This window comes from Paroedura picta, chromosome 6, assembly GCF_049243985.1.
Source record: "Paroedura picta isolate Pp20150507F chromosome 6, Ppicta_v3.0, whole genome shotgun sequence".
NCBI lineage: Eukaryota > Metazoa > Chordata > Lepidosauria > Squamata > Gekkonidae > Paroedura > Paroedura picta.
The window spans coordinates 85047090-85063862 of record NC_135374.1 but is presented as its reverse complement, the minus strand read 5'-3'; the positions used below and the strand labels follow the sequence as shown (position 1 = coordinate 85063862).

At 41.8% G+C, this 16773-nt stretch overlaps 2 protein-coding genes across 10 annotated transcripts in view; both read right to left on the bottom strand.

Annotated features, from left to right (window-relative positions):
- OCA2 (OCA2 melanosomal transmembrane protein) overlaps positions 1-2714 on the bottom strand; it is a 195156-nt gene extending 192442 nt beyond the window's left edge. The window contains exon 1 of the mRNA XM_077343422.1: positions 2524-2714. The gene's annotated coding sequence lies outside the window, so the exon portion shown is untranslated. The remainder of the gene's footprint in view (positions 1-2523) is intronic.
- A 9745-nt stretch (positions 2715-12459) lies between these two features.
- The window catches only part of HERC2 (HECT and RLD domain containing E3 ubiquitin protein ligase 2), a 100951-nt gene continuing 96637 nt past the window's right edge, over positions 12460-16773 (bottom strand). For all 9 annotated transcript variants that reach the window (XM_077343412.1, XM_077343415.1, XM_077343418.1 and 6 more), the window contains 3 exons: positions 16571-16676; positions 14266-14478; positions 12460-13493 (listed from right to left, as the gene is read on the bottom strand). In XM_077343412.1, the coding sequence (XP_077199527.1) occupies positions 13221-13493; positions 14266-14478; positions 16571-16676 (592 nt within the window). In that variant the 3' untranslated portion in view covers positions 12460-13220. The remainder of the gene's footprint in view (positions 13494-14265; positions 14479-16570; positions 16677-16773) is intronic.

Below are 16773 nucleotides of genomic sequence, written 5' to 3'. Positions count from 1 at the left end.
AGGTTAAAACTTTTTAAAAAATACATCGGTGGGGAGAATCTCCAAAACAAAAGTCTTGCCTGCTTCTTTGCAACACTTATATTCTTCCTGAGATGGCAAAGTTGCAGGTGGGTGGGAGAGGAATTGTCAGTCACAGCTGCTGAGGACTCAGTTACTGGGTGAGTGACTGAGGGAGCAAAGAGGGCATGCAGGGGGCCACCTCCACAGCTAAGGGGCCAAGCAGCCAGCAGAACTTCTAAGGCAGCAAACTGGCAGGGTTGGGCAAGTGAGTTGCAGCTACAGCAGCAAAGAGTCTGACTAAGCAGTCAGATGAGATACTGATGTAGAGGCCTGGTGAGGATCTAGCAGAGCTGTTAAGGTGTGGATTCTGGGGGGGGGGGGCAAGCAGCAGCCAGCGGAGAAGGAAAGAGGCTGAATCGACAGGTGAGCCACGCGGGTGGCAGAGGTAAGGGGGGTGCTGGGCAAGTTGCTGCTAATGCTGTTGAGGCAGCAAGACTGGGAGTGAGCAGGCAAGCCACAGCCTCTGCAGCAGGGAGTACAAGGACCCAGCAGAACCAAGATGGTAGAGCCGGCAGGGACAAAGGCAAGCCACAGCCATCATGGCAGGGGAAAGTCCAAGCAGCAAGGCAAACTGCTCAGGTGGCAGAGCTGTTGGGGGAGAGGGTGGACTATCAACCCGCTGCTAATGCCACTGATGCTGGGAAACTGGGGCGGGGGGGGGTGAGCCACAACAACTACAGCAGGGATGAGGCCAAGCAGCCAGGCAAAAAGAGAGATGGGGTGAGGGAGACAGAAAGAGAGAATGAATGACAGCAGACATGGGAGAGAGAAACAGGAAGGAGGAGGAGGTAGGATAAAAGAGAAAGACTCTGAGAAAAGTGGAAGAAGAAAGATGGAACAACTATTCCAAGCTAGTTTTCTCATGGGACCCCACGTATAAATGTAGAGTAATGAGGCAAGAAATACAGTCAGCAACAATTTTGCCTAGAGCTCAAATAAATCCTCTGCCAAAAAAAACCCCTCAGTTCTGCACCATTCCTGTTAATTTATCTCATTTGTAGACCATATCATTTCAAAGCTCAAGGGGCAGTCACAATGGAAAAAAGAAAAGCAGACAATATAAATAAGTAGGCAAAAGACATATAAAGAGTAAAACAAAAGCTACAGAACACTATCCCTGACCAGCCCCCATAATCAAATAGAACAGTCCCATGCAGGGTGGCAGAAATGGCATTCCAGATTCTGGGGGCAGCTGCTGCTAGAGTCTTCATTTGATAGCAACATATTTAAGAAGTCACTCTGTGCCCATTTTAGGGATAGTGGATCATGGGCTGGACATGATCTCTTGGTTATAATGGGCCTAATCATTAATAGGTCATCTCCTTCACAATTGGTGTATGAGACTTCAAACATACAGCACAAGATCTGAGTGTTTTGAAAGGAAGGACTGGTTTCACTATTTATAGGGGAAGCACAGTTTTGACCCAATTTGGGAAATATTTTCTGTGTTTTACAAGATTAGTCATAGCCTTCTCCCATCTCCCCTGCCCGCCAACCAACCCTAGAACACAATTCAGTCTTATGTGGTTGCTGAGGTGGAGGAAAGAAAGCAAATTCCCAGACTCCATAGGAACTATAGCAGCTATAATCTCCAGTAGCAAAATGGTTTCATGCATAGTGTTCCTAAACTTTAGAGAAAAGTGGGATACAGAGAAGGAAAAGTGTGGCTACCATAGCCAAATGCATCTGGGGAACCCAGTGCTCTGACCCTCATTCCCAATGTTTTATGTTCACACTGGACTTTTGTAGGATTGATATTTTTAAGGATTTTCTTTTTAAAAACCCAAAACAGCTAACATAAGACAGAATGCTTTCCTAAATATGAAACAGCCTTTCTGTAATTGCACAACTTTGCAATATGTTATATCCTGCCTGCATTAACAACTCAAATGTAGAAACATGGAAAAAGGAAGACTCAAGTAATAATATACTATGCTAAATTTCACAGTGATTTGAAATAGTCTCAGCTTATTAAAGCTCCAGACTTACCAATTACAATGCTTAAAGACACTGAATTCAAGACAACACACACTGAAAGAATTAATGTGCATAATGCTCCACAACCCTATTATATGCATATTATTTTTAGAAAACCTTAAAAAATTGATCATCCCAGAGCATTTCTAGTTATGCTTTTTAAAAGTTCATAAATAACTGGGCTAGAATGTGAATGGAATGCACGTTCCAGATAAATTACTATTTCTATGGAGAAAAATTCAAATTACTTTTCCTATTGGTGTTATAAGGAGAACAGATCCATGAAATTTCATTTAAAATACTGTAAAATTAACAAAAGAACATCTGACAATTAAACACCAAAAGATAGCATATGTTTGAAAGTGTTGCTTCAGGACTCACAAACTATGCCTCTGAGTTAACTATCACAACTATTTCTAACTACACATCTGAAAGAATCTATTCTTAGTGTACTGAGCAATGCAATAATATTCCTAGATTTTTTACCTGTTTCTGTAGCTTCCTCGCAGTCTTCTTAAAATAGCAAAAAATAAAAAGGATTGTATAAGAGCACAAACAGATTCCCAAAGTTAAGGAAATAAACTTGTTAGAAATTTTCCATACCAAAAAAGAGAGAGGTTATGTATAAGTGAAGAAATAGGTCACAGACAAACTGGGTCCAGCATCTATAAACCTACACATACCCATTACGTTCTCTGCGTTAACCACACACAAATGAAACAAGAATTCCTAGGTCTGCCATCATGTGATCAGAACTTAGAAGCTAGCACTTGCTATTAGCTGTATTCAGTGCATTAATAAAGCTCCTTTTAATCCTCTCTTAGTTGTTACAAAGGCGCAAAGACGGAACACAGCAAATGAGCTGTCGCTGATTCTGTCAAGGGGAAAGGCAGTCATGTTTGATCTGATACTGAATGGTAAAAGTGTACTGGAGACTGGACTTAAATCCTTTTAGAGTATCCATAAGAATCTGAGGCTTGTTTCTGAAACCATTTACATACAAAGAAATGAAAAACTTATCATGAAACAGGCAGAAGATAGCTGAGCATTATTAAAGACAGCTAATTTAGTTTCAACTCACCCAACTGGGCTCATGGACCTTTCATGAGCCATGGCCAAGACACGAGAGGAGCAGAGTTCCCACACACATACTACTTTATTTACCTCCTCACAATACATTTGTTTTAAAAATGCTGTTTACTTAGTCATGCTTGTGTGCTCATGCTGGGAAGGGAAAGGTAGAGGCTGTTGCATAAAGACGTATTTCAAATGCCACCTGACACTGTCTCCCAAATCTCTGACTGGGTAATAGGATGGGGGTGGCTGTGCAGTGCTGGTGAGGAGGAGCTGTTACTACACTTGATCATGGAGGCCATGCAGATAGCAAGTCAGACCTGTCGGGGAGGCAACAATGACCCAGACAGGAGGAGGGGCAGTCAGCAAACCCAAGGTTATGCTAGACTATGGGCCAAGCCTGTTGCATTTAGGAATACAACAGGCATTAGATTGCAGGGTTGGGGTGGAAGAACTCTGTGAACAGCCTCCCCCCAGGACCTGCAAAGGCTGCAGGCAGCTGTTAGGGAACTCACCGGCAGGGGTAGTTCTCACGCAGCAGGGATCTGCAGCCTCCAAGCCTCAGAGGGAAGTGGAAGGAGGAGGGGGTGGTCAGGGGTGGGGGACAGAAGGTGATTGGGTGGCCACTGAACAGACAGGCAAGCCAGTTGGAGGAGGAGGTACTCTGGGGTGGGACAGCCACCCTGAATGGGTGTTAAGTGCTAAGTGGCACTTAAGCCATGAGACACACTTCTCTTCTAAGGCCTTACCAGAAATATATTATGCGGAACAGATTGTTGCATCAGAGTTCTCATGTTAATCAATAGGTTATACATGCCTTTCCATGTCTGAGAATGAGAAGGGAAGGGGGTGTGGCTCAGTGGCACAGCGTCCACTTTGCATGCATAAGTCCCCAGGTTGGATCCCTGTGTTGTCTTCAATGAAAACCATCTTTGGAGACCCTACTTCAGTTGTCCCTGCCGTCTGAAACTAGATGGGTGGCAACCCCTAAAAGAAGAGTTTGTTTTTATACCCCACTTTTCACTACTCAAAGGAGTCTCAAAGTGGCTTACTATCACCTTCCCTTCCTCTCCCCACAACAGACACCCTCTGAGGTAGAACAGCTCCAACAAGGCTTGGATTGACCCAAGGTCACTGAGCTAGCTACCTGTGGAGAAGTAGGGAATCAGACCTGGTTCTCCAGATTAAATGCTGCCAGTTCTTAACCACTACACAAAGCTGGCTCTCCTCGGTCTTGGCACCAAACTCTGGAACTCCTCCAGGGAGATTAATCTGTCTCCTTCTCTCAGCGTCATTCACCAGTAGGTGAAGACTTCTTTGTTTCATCTGGTATCCTCCCAATAACAGTTACTGTATTTTTAATTATTTAATTAGTTCAGTGTTTCTTATGTTCACTGCCTTGTAGACCCTGATCATGTGAAAGGCTGCATAAAAAATGTTTTAAATAAAAACCTCTTCTTGAAACTTTGAAAAGTCAAGGGTTCCACTTAACTGTACTGGTTGTTCATCAAGTATCTTTTATGCAGGCACAAATGGCATTGCACAGGCCAGCTGTGGAGATTTACATTTCTTGCTTCTAGAACAGCCTTTCTCAACTTTATACCATTGAGAAACCCCTGAAACATTCTTCAGGCTTTGAGAAACCCCAGAAGTAGCACAATTGTGCAGAATACAGTTGGGAAGCATAGCTGTATATATGCCCACCCAGAGCCCCACCCCTTCCCACCCCTCCAGGCCCATCTTTGGCCATTTTGGGAGAGGGGAAACAGGTTGATTTGACCATGAATTGTCATTTCACCTGACAAATGTTTAACAAAAGCAAAAAATTAAAAATTAACTACCACCCAACCCTTTCAATGCTGTCAAGAAATCGCAGGGTTTCATGAAACCCTGGTTGAGGAAGCCTATTCTAGAAGGTTCAGCATTGTTTAGGAGCATTCTCTCTCCCCCCCCCCCTTATCTCTCACCACCACCAGGGCTTTTCCTGGCTGAATGGTCATGTGACTTGAATAGGGAAGATGATTTCCCCTCAGTTCCCCCAGTCACCACCATAGAGAAAGAAATATCAATAGAACAACCATGTTGAAGCCCACAACTTGAGAAAAAGTAGGGAATGTGTACCTGCACAGAAGACACTTGATGAACATTTACAGGTAGTGCAACCCTGTTTTCATTATCATGTCTTTTCTGCAATCCCACACAGGAGAGTAACCAGTTCACTTAGTAAGGAGATGGGTGTGGGCTGGTCATTGAACAAGTGGTTTTAACACTGCTCTCCTGACAGCCATGTCAGTTCTGGAATCTACCTTGACTTGAGCAGTACTTCACACATGTAGAAGGTGACAGCCAAGTTGTTGCTCTACAGATGTCTCCATGATCAATGTTAGATCAGAAAGCTGTGGAAGAAACCTGACTGTGGTGGCATGAGCTTAAATTAGTAGGAATCAGACACCACCCACCTGGACAGAATTTGGAGTGAAAGTCCATCCCCTTTCTGTTGACAGTTAAAGCATATGAAAATCTTTTATCCTTTCTGAAAGTCATTTTACAATGTACATAAAACAATAATGGCCTTCTGGCACCCAATATGTGTAAAGTTCTTTCAGTCACAGCCTGGGGATCAGAGAAGAACACAGTCAAGTTTATATCCTGTACTATGTGGAATCTTCAAGTTATTTTGGGAAGGATCTCTAAACCTGGGTGCAATACCACTTCATCATGGTGGAACTTGGTAAAGGGGGGTGGGGTTTGCATTGCAGAGCCCGCAGGTCTCCTACCCTCTGAGCAGAGTGGTAGCAACTAAAAATGCTGTCTTGAATGCTCTCCTAAAGAAGATGACAAATCACAGATGCTAAATGTTCAAATGGTTTATACTTAAGCTGTGATAGAGCTAAAGATAAACTCCAGTGAGGTACTAGAGACCTACAGGGGGGGTATAGATTTATTAAGACCTTTCAAAAATTTCTTTGCCTATGGGTATGAAAAACGCTGCATGGATCTAATCCGATATGAGATGCTGAAATTGTAGCTAGGTAAACTTTTATTGAAAATCTTAATATAACTGCATCGTTTAGTGATAGTAGATACTGTGCTTCAGTCTGGCCTAAGTCCTTGCTGATGGGCCCAGTTTGTAAAACAGCACCTCTTAGAGCTATAAGATTTCTTTGCAGTTTCCTGGCTAATACAAGCACAGTAGCCATCCTGTCTGACCACTGAATGCCAGATTAACCATGCAGTCAGATGGAGGAAGCTGACATTGTGATAGAGTGAACTATTTATGAGTAAGTCCTCTTCTCCTTGAAAAATATTGAATGTCCCTCTCTCTAGTTTGCTAAGTGTCATGATCAGGGGTAGTCAACCTGTGTTCCTTCAAATGTTCATGGAGTACAATTCCCATGAGCGCTTGCTGGCAGGGGCTCATCTGAATTGTAGTCCATGAACATCTGGAGGACCACAGGTTGACTACCCCTGCTTTAAAGTATCCTTATTTCCTCACTATAAAATGGGTAAATATACTTAATTCCTTGGTCCTATAAGGTTTGCAGATCATTTCACTTTTAGCTGGAGTCGCCTTGTTTCCTGCATTAAATAATCAACCCTTTCTGAAGCCACCTGCAATCTAATGACCATGTGCAAGCCACCTTCCTGTGATTTGATGGGAGTGAGGGCTCCTTTAAGGCCCTGAAGGATTGCTGCCATTTTTTTCTTTGGTTTGTTAGTCTTCAGGAATGATGGGATCCTAAAATAGCCGGACAGATTTATTTTTCCATTTATACCCCACCCCTCTCAGGGTATCTGGAAATGGAATTTTACTTGAGTCTATGACACACCTTCATCCCTTTCTTCAGGACAGACCCTTTTTCTCTGCCACAGAAATAGATCTACCCTACTCATAACAATACACACAGTCACAGTTTCTTGGAGAAGGAAATGACAGTGAGAATACAGGATGAATTCTTCTAAGCAGAAGTCTCCAAAAATTGGAACAGCATTTTCCCAGCCCCTGAAAATATTATCTTTTGCACTGATTTTGCTGAAAACTGCCAGAATTGCTTCAGTTTGGGGAGTGGGCAGAGAAAAGGCACACAGAACATTTCTACCAATATTAAGGATACAGTTTACACCTTACGAAAACCACACAAAGTGAGCAGAGCCAAAAGAAAACTCTGTCTGCATTCCTGACAGACTTTGAGTGCTATGCAGTGAAGCAGAAGGGATAAAGCAGAGGGAGGGAGGGAGGGAGAGGACCTTACTTTAGAGCTCTCTCATGCCTGCATTCAAGAACAGCACTTTCCAAGTAAGGTTGGCATGACATGGGTGTGCCTGTAAAAGCCATTACAAGATGGAATAGTCTTCAAACACAATGAATTAGAGCCGTAATATAAGGGTTAGTATTATTCCCAGCTGACAGAACTGGCAGGATTAAGCTTTCTACTGCATTTATCCTAACTTAAGTGATAGGTATTTTCTGGCATTTTTTATGTTTCCATCTCTTCCTCTGTCCTCAGTTGCTCCCTAAGGAGGCTGACTGGTCATTCCCTTGTTAGGTAAATGGGTCAGAATGCTGCCTAACATTTCCCAACAGGGCCTAATTATCCCAAGATGGTTCCTCAGCAGTGGTGGACAGTCCTTGCCCAGCAGAAAGCAACAGCTGTGGGAGGGGGGGGAGGGGAAAATCATACTTAAAACCACAGTTTGCATCTAGAAGAAATGGTGCTGTGAGTTTTGCAAAGCATTGGCTGAAATGCCTTTGAAATTCAGGATCTCCCTGTTTTGGTATCTGCTGTTGGGGAAGTGATCTGCTGCCCTAAAGGAAAACCTCTTTGCCTCCACTTGAGCTCTGTTATATTCTTGTAAAAACAGCAAAGACCCATGAGTCCCCAATGCTCTCATCTCCAAAGGGAATCAGCTGTGGGGTTTCTTTCTATTTTTGATTTTCAGTCTGCTGTGCTCCAAGGCCTCAGAATAGTATTTCTCCACTAAAAAGTGGAATTATATTCCGTTCTGAGACCTTCACATCCTACATAGTGAAATGAATCAATACTCTTATATTATTCAGCTACAGGGTCTTGTGTTACCTCCACCATCACCTTAGAATCTTTGTTAAAGTCATTCAGAGGCCCTCCCATCCCAGTTCACCCCTTTGCCCTTGAAGCCCATTTCCTTTAATATTGAATATTTTCTTTTTAAAGCCTCCTCTCAATAGCCTTTTATAATTCCTCATGGCCTCGATAATGTAGCATCATTCTAAAACTGTCCAGTACCACTCCAACAAACTTACCTCCCTTTCTTCCTCCACCACCTCCTGATCATGTCTGGTAATCCTATCCTCTGTCCCGAAATGCAGGGTAAATGCAGCACCAGTCAGTGCCAGTCCAAGGTCAGAAACTTAATCCAAGGTCAAGGCAGGCAGATAACAACAGCATGGTCAGAACACATTCCAAGGTCAGGGTAGGCAGATGTCAAGGACCTTAAAGTCCCAAAGGTCACATACCAGTCAAAGCACACTCATGGCTTCAAATCCAAAGGGAAATCCAAAATAAAAGTTCTAGAGCAGAGACCAGGGAGTCAACCAGTCAAATAGGCTTCAAGGTCAGAAACTAGCAGACCCATTGCTTCCTCATGGTCACCCCTTGTTTGCAGCTTTTATACATCAGGGTAAACACCTGCTAGCCACTTCAGATAGCTCCTGTAAAGGTCTGGTGATTCTTGTATGGTCTTGCCTAGAATTGCAAAGATGAAAAACCTGGAAGTGATATCCTAATCAAGGACATCATCCAGGATGCGGTGTAGACTGCATCACTGGGGACAGATCCGGCTGATACACACATTGAATTGTGTCCTCACAACTATGTCTTTCATTGGGACCCTTTTGGTCTTTGCAGCAGTTCTTCTCCCATCCCTTGGTTCTCACCCCACTGTTTAAACAGTTATGATGCAGATTGTAGCCACATGTACCTGAAATTTACCTGTAAAAATGGCAGACTTTTCCCTGAGTGGCCTCCTTGCTGAGGTAATTACATTTCCGTCTTTCCATTCTATTTCTAAGCATTTAATAGTCCCTTTGCGTCATCCCGGATAACTGAGGCGAACATAGTTCTGTCCGATCTTAAAAACAGGATCAGCCTTAGCCAGTACTTGGAAGGGGGGCCACTAAAGAATGCCAGGATTGTACCCAGGAGGCCTGCAATGACAAACCACCAGCAAATATCCCTTGCTTGGAAAACCCCACTGAGTCACCATCAATCAGCAACTTGACAGCAAAAAAAGAGAAAGAAAATGGGGAAAAAAGATCCTGAAAGCCTAAATCACTAACCTTGCTGTGTTCAATGTCTGCTAAGCCTGTAGAAAGTGGGTTTCAGGTCTTTAATGCTGAATTGCGGTCAGAACAGCTGTCAATGTAACTGATGCAGGGATCAGTCCAAAGCAGGTCCACTCAGAATCCTACTCAAGTGTGATCAAGGTAAGGGGTGAGAGCCAGCTTGGTGCTGTGGTTAAGCTGCCCCTCATCTGGAGAACAGGGTTTGATCCCCTATTCCTCCACATACAGGCAGCCGGGTGACCCTGAGCCAGTCACAGTTCTCTCAGAGCTCACTCAGCCTCACTTACTTCACAGGGTGAGGAAGGGTAGGCGATTGTAAGCCACTTTGAGACTCCTAGTAGTAGAAATTAGTGTATAAAAAAACAGGTCTTTTTTCTGTTCTTTTAGTTCCTTATAATTTACCACAGAAATACCAAAGGGCGAAATTTCCCTGGCGAAAAGGGAGCCGCTGCGCGCGGCTGCCGGGGGCTCCCTTGCCTAGCGCCCGCTGTATTTTGATTACAGCGGGCTTGATTACTAGTTATTCATATTTGACAGAAAATTCTTGGAAATGCACCAGAACTATCCTTGGGGTAACCTATTGTATCTATTCATCTAATACGGGACATGTGAAGCTTCTTTACACAGAATCTAACTTAGTATTTTCTGCTCTGACTTGTAGCAACTCTGAAACAGGAAGATCCTTTCCAATGTGTTCTATCCTTGCTCCTTTAATGGAAGATGACTGGTATAGCGTGCAAAGTACGTGCTCTACACCGTGGGAACTTAACTCCCCAGGAGGCTTCATGCAATTTCTACAAGGATTTTATTTCTGCAGCAAAGCTATGACACACCTCAAGGGAAAAATAAAATTATTTTACCCAACTTCTTGTCCTAATGAAAATTTCTTTTCAGGAATAAGCTGTAGGCATTAGAGTTTGCCATATGGTAGGTGTACATAAAAAGGAACAATAAATAATAATATACTTCTAAATACCTTTTTCAAGTAAAGTGACTTTTTCCCACTGCAACTTAAGGACATCAACTTTTCTCAGCGAAGACAAAAGCAATCACAACATATAGAAAACTTTGGAGATTTATCAGCAATAAGATGTGACCATGGTTACTAGTTTAAATTGTTTTAACAATGGGTTAGAACTATCATCCATCAATTTGTCCATGGGAAAGCTATCAGAGATGCAACCTAGAAAATGGACTTCTCCTTCAGTGGCACTGAAGTCATTTAGAGAGGTTAGGTCACATCTCTGCTTTGATCTATTATAGACTAATTTGGTTGTCTATGGGTAGAGGCCGACTGCTACATTTGTAGGCTAATCCAGAAAATAAAGTCTTGAATTCTTATGACTGTTCAGGACATCTTCAAATTTTAAAACCCATCGCTAGCTCATCTGCCACCAAACATTTCTCCCTTCTTTTGTTTTCCATTAGCATCATTAGCCTTACTAAAATTCCTTTACCACTTCAGGTTTTTCAACTAAGCATGCATTTTTAAAAAGTTAATGCATTTAGAAAAGCCACAGGAATTTGCCCTTATAGTGAATGCAAGGGCCTCACACTGCTTGGCCAAACATTAAAACAAGAAGGAAAAAAAAAACCTAGATTGTGATAATCTAAGACTATTAACAGAAACCTTATAGTACAATTTGCAAGGTTCAGCTAGCAAGGATAGACACCTGGCCTTTTTTCTTGCAAGCCTTACCCTATAGATAAATCAGGCACTGATTAGCACCTGGCAACGTACCAGAAGTGAACAAATCAGGGCTTATAACAACAGAAATTTGCCAATGAACCCAAATAAAGGATTAACCTTTCGGAAGACGATAGGGCAGTTTACTTTATGATAAGATGAGTACTATCAGGAAAAGGAACTGCCCTTGAGGCAATTTTTAAATAGAAAAATCTTTCTTATTTTCAAATGTTTGTGACAGTTTTCAAACTCAACTGATAAGCTATGTGGATAAACATTCCTTAAACTGAAATCCCAGCATCACATTATAGTAAATCAAGACAAGATCATTTCACCTGGTTGACTTAAGCATGAACCTGCTTAAACTACTCTTTTGTTAGTTCATTCACATTTAATTGGTGAGGAGTGCAACATTAACTGTCACCGAGTTATCCCCTGTTCTTTTCGGCCACAAGGTCACCCGCAGCATAAGGCCCAGCATTCTCCAGACACAGAAGACCCCCCCCCCTAAATCCTCCTGTACAGAATAGTTGCCAATCCCACTATGGAACAGAGCTGAACACACCTGACCTCACCCGCTTTCTACAGCCAACAGCTGAAGCATGATCTCATTGTGAACTTGTAGTTTAATCGGGACAAAGTCTGCATTATCAAAATTATTCTTGCACTCAAACTAGAGACGGAAAATCAAGAGGAAATTTTACTAAAAATGAGGATTCAGAGACAGCTGAGATGGAGCCACCATGCTGAATTTAGCACCACGGCGAGAGCGTTCGTTTGAAAGACCACATCACAGCCTCACTACCCCCTGCAATAATTGTAAACTACAGGCTAAAGTTGTGAGGTGTGATTATGCCATGTGGCTATGGAATTTCAAACTGGACTTACATAAAAGCATTACATAGACTCATCACTTTACCTGTCAAGTAGACTCTCACCAAAGACTCTCTCTCGAATCTTTTAGTGAGGGAAGAATCAAAGCACAAGTCAATGTATACAGGACTGAGGAAAAGGAATTTGATTCCTTGGAAATAAGCAAAATTAGTAACAGCACTGGCCGCTTCTTCAAATAGCTCTCCCCTAATAGCCTCTTTTGTCAGCCTCCCTTCTCTCTTAAAGCAGCACAAAAATAAGGAAGAAGTTTAGCCATTCATAGCTAAGACCCAAAACCACTTTGGGAGTTTTACTTGAGAGCTGAACATGACGAGCGCGTACCTGTCTAAACCTTGATGCTTTAGCAGAGCCACAGCACTTGACTAATGTCAGAACCGAATGTCAGAATACAGAAAGCACAAAGTCCCTTGGAATATTTATCAGCATAAAAAGCCCTACCAAACTGTTTGTGACAGATGTTTTATTCAGAGGAAGTTATAATTTCTGCATTTACATGGCACAATTATGTACAGTATACGTCCCATGTTAAAAATTCTGTTGTACACAGAAAGTTATCGATTCCGGATACATAATATATATATACATACGCTAAAATATAGACATTGGAAGGTGGAGTGAACTTAATGAGGTGTTTGTTAGTAATCTAGTGATGAATGTAAGGAATACTGATAACTGCGTGTTCCAAAAAGTTTTTTTTTAATAAAACAGCTAATAAAGTTAATTGAAATATTTATAATACTATTCAGTCATTGCACAGTAGTTCCAATATACAATCAAGAAGATGCAAATAACACAACATGTAATTTGGAAAAAGAAAACTATTGCACCCACAATTTAAAAGATGTCATTTGTTTAAATCCTGCACTAACAATATTTTATAAACATTTACAACACATCAGTAAAACACAAAATTCTACCTGCAGTGCAGCATTGAGAAGGAAACCCTCCGCTATCAAAACAGATGTTCACTGCCCATTTATTGGGACCCATTTGCTCTAAAGAAAGTTACCTTCAGTTATCAGACATTATTCCTACAATAAGTAACACACACTCTCTGTCTTCAGTGATAATTAGTAGTTCTCTCATTATACAACTTTGTACTCTATTTGCTAAACTGTCCATTTCTCCAATGCTAGCTTGTTGCATTTTCACTCAGTGCTTGCAACACTGACCCTGTTGTCCCCCCCCCCCCCGGGGTATTCCCCCTCAGTGCCCTGTTAAATAGTCCTGTGTAGAATCTGAAGCAAAGGAGTCAGCATCTTCATTGTCGGAGTCATCGCTACTATCATCAGCAGTGGGCTCTCCAGTTAATGCTATTCGAGCATAATCATCAGTGTCTATAGATTTACAGAAATGGATGGCGTATTTTAATTTTTCTTCTAGCACCTGTTTGCAAGAATACCTGGGAAGCTTCAGCAAAAAGAAGCACGTATATGACTCGGGGAGAAAGTGGTCTGGAGGATTGTATTTATCCAAAACCTGTCAAGTTAAAAGAGAAATGTTTCAATTCCACTTTTCAACAGGCATAAACTAGAATATACACATATCTTTATAGCAGGTGAAAGACTTCATCGTACATTGTGAAGCTCTTTGAGATACTATTTTCACAAATAGTACAACAGTAACATTGCTTCTGTTGCATTCACACAAAATATATTATTTTCCTTATATCTCTCGAAATTTTACTTGAATTGCCTCTTTAGAAGGAGAAATTTTCCTGCTTATGCCTTCATGCTATTTATACTCTTTATATTGGCTGATTTAAACTACTGATACTAGAAGTATGAGCTCTTAGCAATAATATTTATTTAAATACAACATATGCACACGTAGTAAGTATATGTACCAAGTATATGTATGAAGAAAAAATTTAGTGTTATGATCACAAATAATGCAGTCCAGAATTTTTAGCTATTTGTGTGTTCTGGTTGTAACAGCGACTGAAGAACAAAGTATTATATTTTTCCTATAGAAAGGAAACATCCAGGGTAAAAATATTTACAAAAATATATTAAGATATGCATGGAGCTATATATTTCTTCAGTGAATACAAACCAAATTGGGTTTTTCCATGTAAATAAGTATTCCTATTCTTTGAACATTACATAACACGCACGCACACTCACACATAATGCTGTCCTTCCTACCTTTAGGACAGGACTGACTATATGAACTGAGGCTACTAAAAACAGATTCGCTATGTATTAATTAGGTGTAGCCCACCAACAAGTGTAGGTGCTCACTATCTTACCTGGATAACAAAGTCCCTGCCTCTGAAATCCGCAATAGTTCTGGGGAGTCTGGTCCTGCCCCACACGAAGCGCAGAAAAAGTGACCGTTCTGTGTTGGAGAAGGATTCCATCACATCCCAGAACCACTGTATAAGAGAAGCAGTGGGTTCTATCCCTTTATAAGTGGCCACAGACTTCAGAAGGTGCAGGGGGATATCTGGACTCCCACACACCTGAAAAAATAATATAGAACAAAAAAGGCAGATGAGGAATACTTCACCAGTGATTTTCTTTCATGACATTCAATATACCTTCCAATGATAAAATCTGTTGACAGGAATGCCCCTGGCAGCGTATTGGAACTAGAATTCCTTTAGTATCAGATCTGCCCCCTCTAGTGTGACAAAAACACACACATTGCTTTGCTCACACTTGCCACTGCCCTGGGTTAGCAGGAACACATGGTGTCAACTGTGTCACCACATAAGGTTGTCTTTCCATGCTTCACTTCCTTAGTAAGTGCTCAGGGATCTACAGCAAGCTTGCTACTCAAAACCCCTGTTGGGCTCCACGTCTATTAGAGGTGACATTTGGTTCTGAATGTCCTGCTTCTCTCCACTACCCCCTCTCCAAACTCTCCATGCACATCCCAAGTTTAAAGTCATGCCAATCTGAACAGGAAACAGAAAGCTGTCTGAAATGAGGAAGGAGAACAGGGAAGCATCTTGGCTGCCAAAAAGAAGCAAAAACACCCAAAGAATAAGAGCGGACAGAAGCAGAGAGATGAAGAAATTAAACTGGCAGCTAGTCAAATCAAGAGCTCTCTCTCAGGCAGGGACATAACAGAAGCAGAAGGAAAAACAACTGGAAGAGAGTTAAATACAGTGAGGAGGCTTGAGTTTGAGCACCACAACTCCTGAAGTGAAGACCTGGCTAAAAAACATTTTTTAAAAATCATCATAGCCTGGTTCACAGCACTGCCTCTTCTCTAAGGGGAGGGCTGCCAGTGGTGTGTGGTAGGGCCCCAACTGCCCTGTCCTGGTACCCATTCACCCACCCCTCCACCTTTTCAGGCTCCAAGGGTGGCAAATCTACATGCCACCACCAATGAATGGCTTTTTAACTTGTAGCATGGGGGAGATCTTGTGATTTGCACCTTTTCCCCAAGCTCCCTCTTGATATACAGATAGCATCTCAAAGCACACCCAAGCATCCAGGTGAGACAAACTCCATGTGGAAGGAAGGAGGGAAAAGTAAACACAGAAATTTAATGTAAGGCAAGGTAGAAAGTCACCAAATGAATACAATAAAATATAAACCCCAATGTTTATCTTTTATTATTCCAACACCTCCCTGCCTGTCCTTGAAGAAAACCAATTCAACCTTGGCTTCCTCAAGCCAGCCTCCAGCAATGGACTCAAGAACCAAACAGATTTCCCCAAACTGACCTCAGTTCAGCAGCAGTGAAATATTAATAACCACACCCTCTATTCGTCAGACAAAGAAAATCACACTGCATACTTGTTAGTCTTTCTATGGGTCATGCTAGCTACATCCCCAAGTCCAACAAGTGGACATGGCATCATTTCATATCTCGTTTTTAAACTTTTTAATATTGCTGTGGGAGCCCAATACTGCTAGAGACCATTGCACAGGGGAGATGGCTTATATCTAAACAGACGTTTTCAGCTCTCAAAAACAGCATGGGGACCACCATAATGGTAACTGTTTTCCTTTTTTTAGTGCTTGGTTTTAAAGATATAGGAAATGTAATTCACTGGTACCAGCCTAAGAAGACGCTTAGCAAGAAGAAGCTTTAACTTCTATGCTTGTGAGCAGACCTCACAACTGAGGGTGGCCTATACAGTGGAAAGAACAGGACATTAACATTCCCTATTTCTGAAACATGGCAAGTATAAACGCATTGTCAGAAAATTTCTTGTCTTCTTAAAGATACGGTATCAAGTTCTCAAAAAAGTGAGCCTTCCTGCTTCAACTTCAATCCACCCTTATTATGCACAAAGCAGTTCTTGAACAATGTTTGGGGAGGTCACTTATGCAACCAGTTTAACAATTAATAATATGAGTGTTATTATATGTATGGTTTCATGTATAGCTTCAGTTATATATAAACCGCTCTGAGCCTTTGGGGATGGCGGTATATAAATATGATTAAATAAATAAATAAAATAAATAAACTTTGGGGTAATGCTTTAGCCAATAGTCTCTTTAGCATTATTACTCCAAACGGTTTAAGAGTTTCAAGGACATGCTCTGACACTTAGGGGCAAAGCCACAGCAGAAGTGAAAGGGGCACCTACGCACCATTGTTTCCAGTTCATATCCTGTGAAAAGGGAAAGAAGGGGAACAGGAACGACTCGGGCCATGCCTTCCCGAACTGCCGTGACTTGCTCATCAAATTCATGGAGTCTGTAGAAAAACACATGTGAGGCGAGAACATTTTATTCTTGTCTTTCCAACAGAACCCCTCCATTTCTTTTTTGCCCGATACAATATCACACAAAAT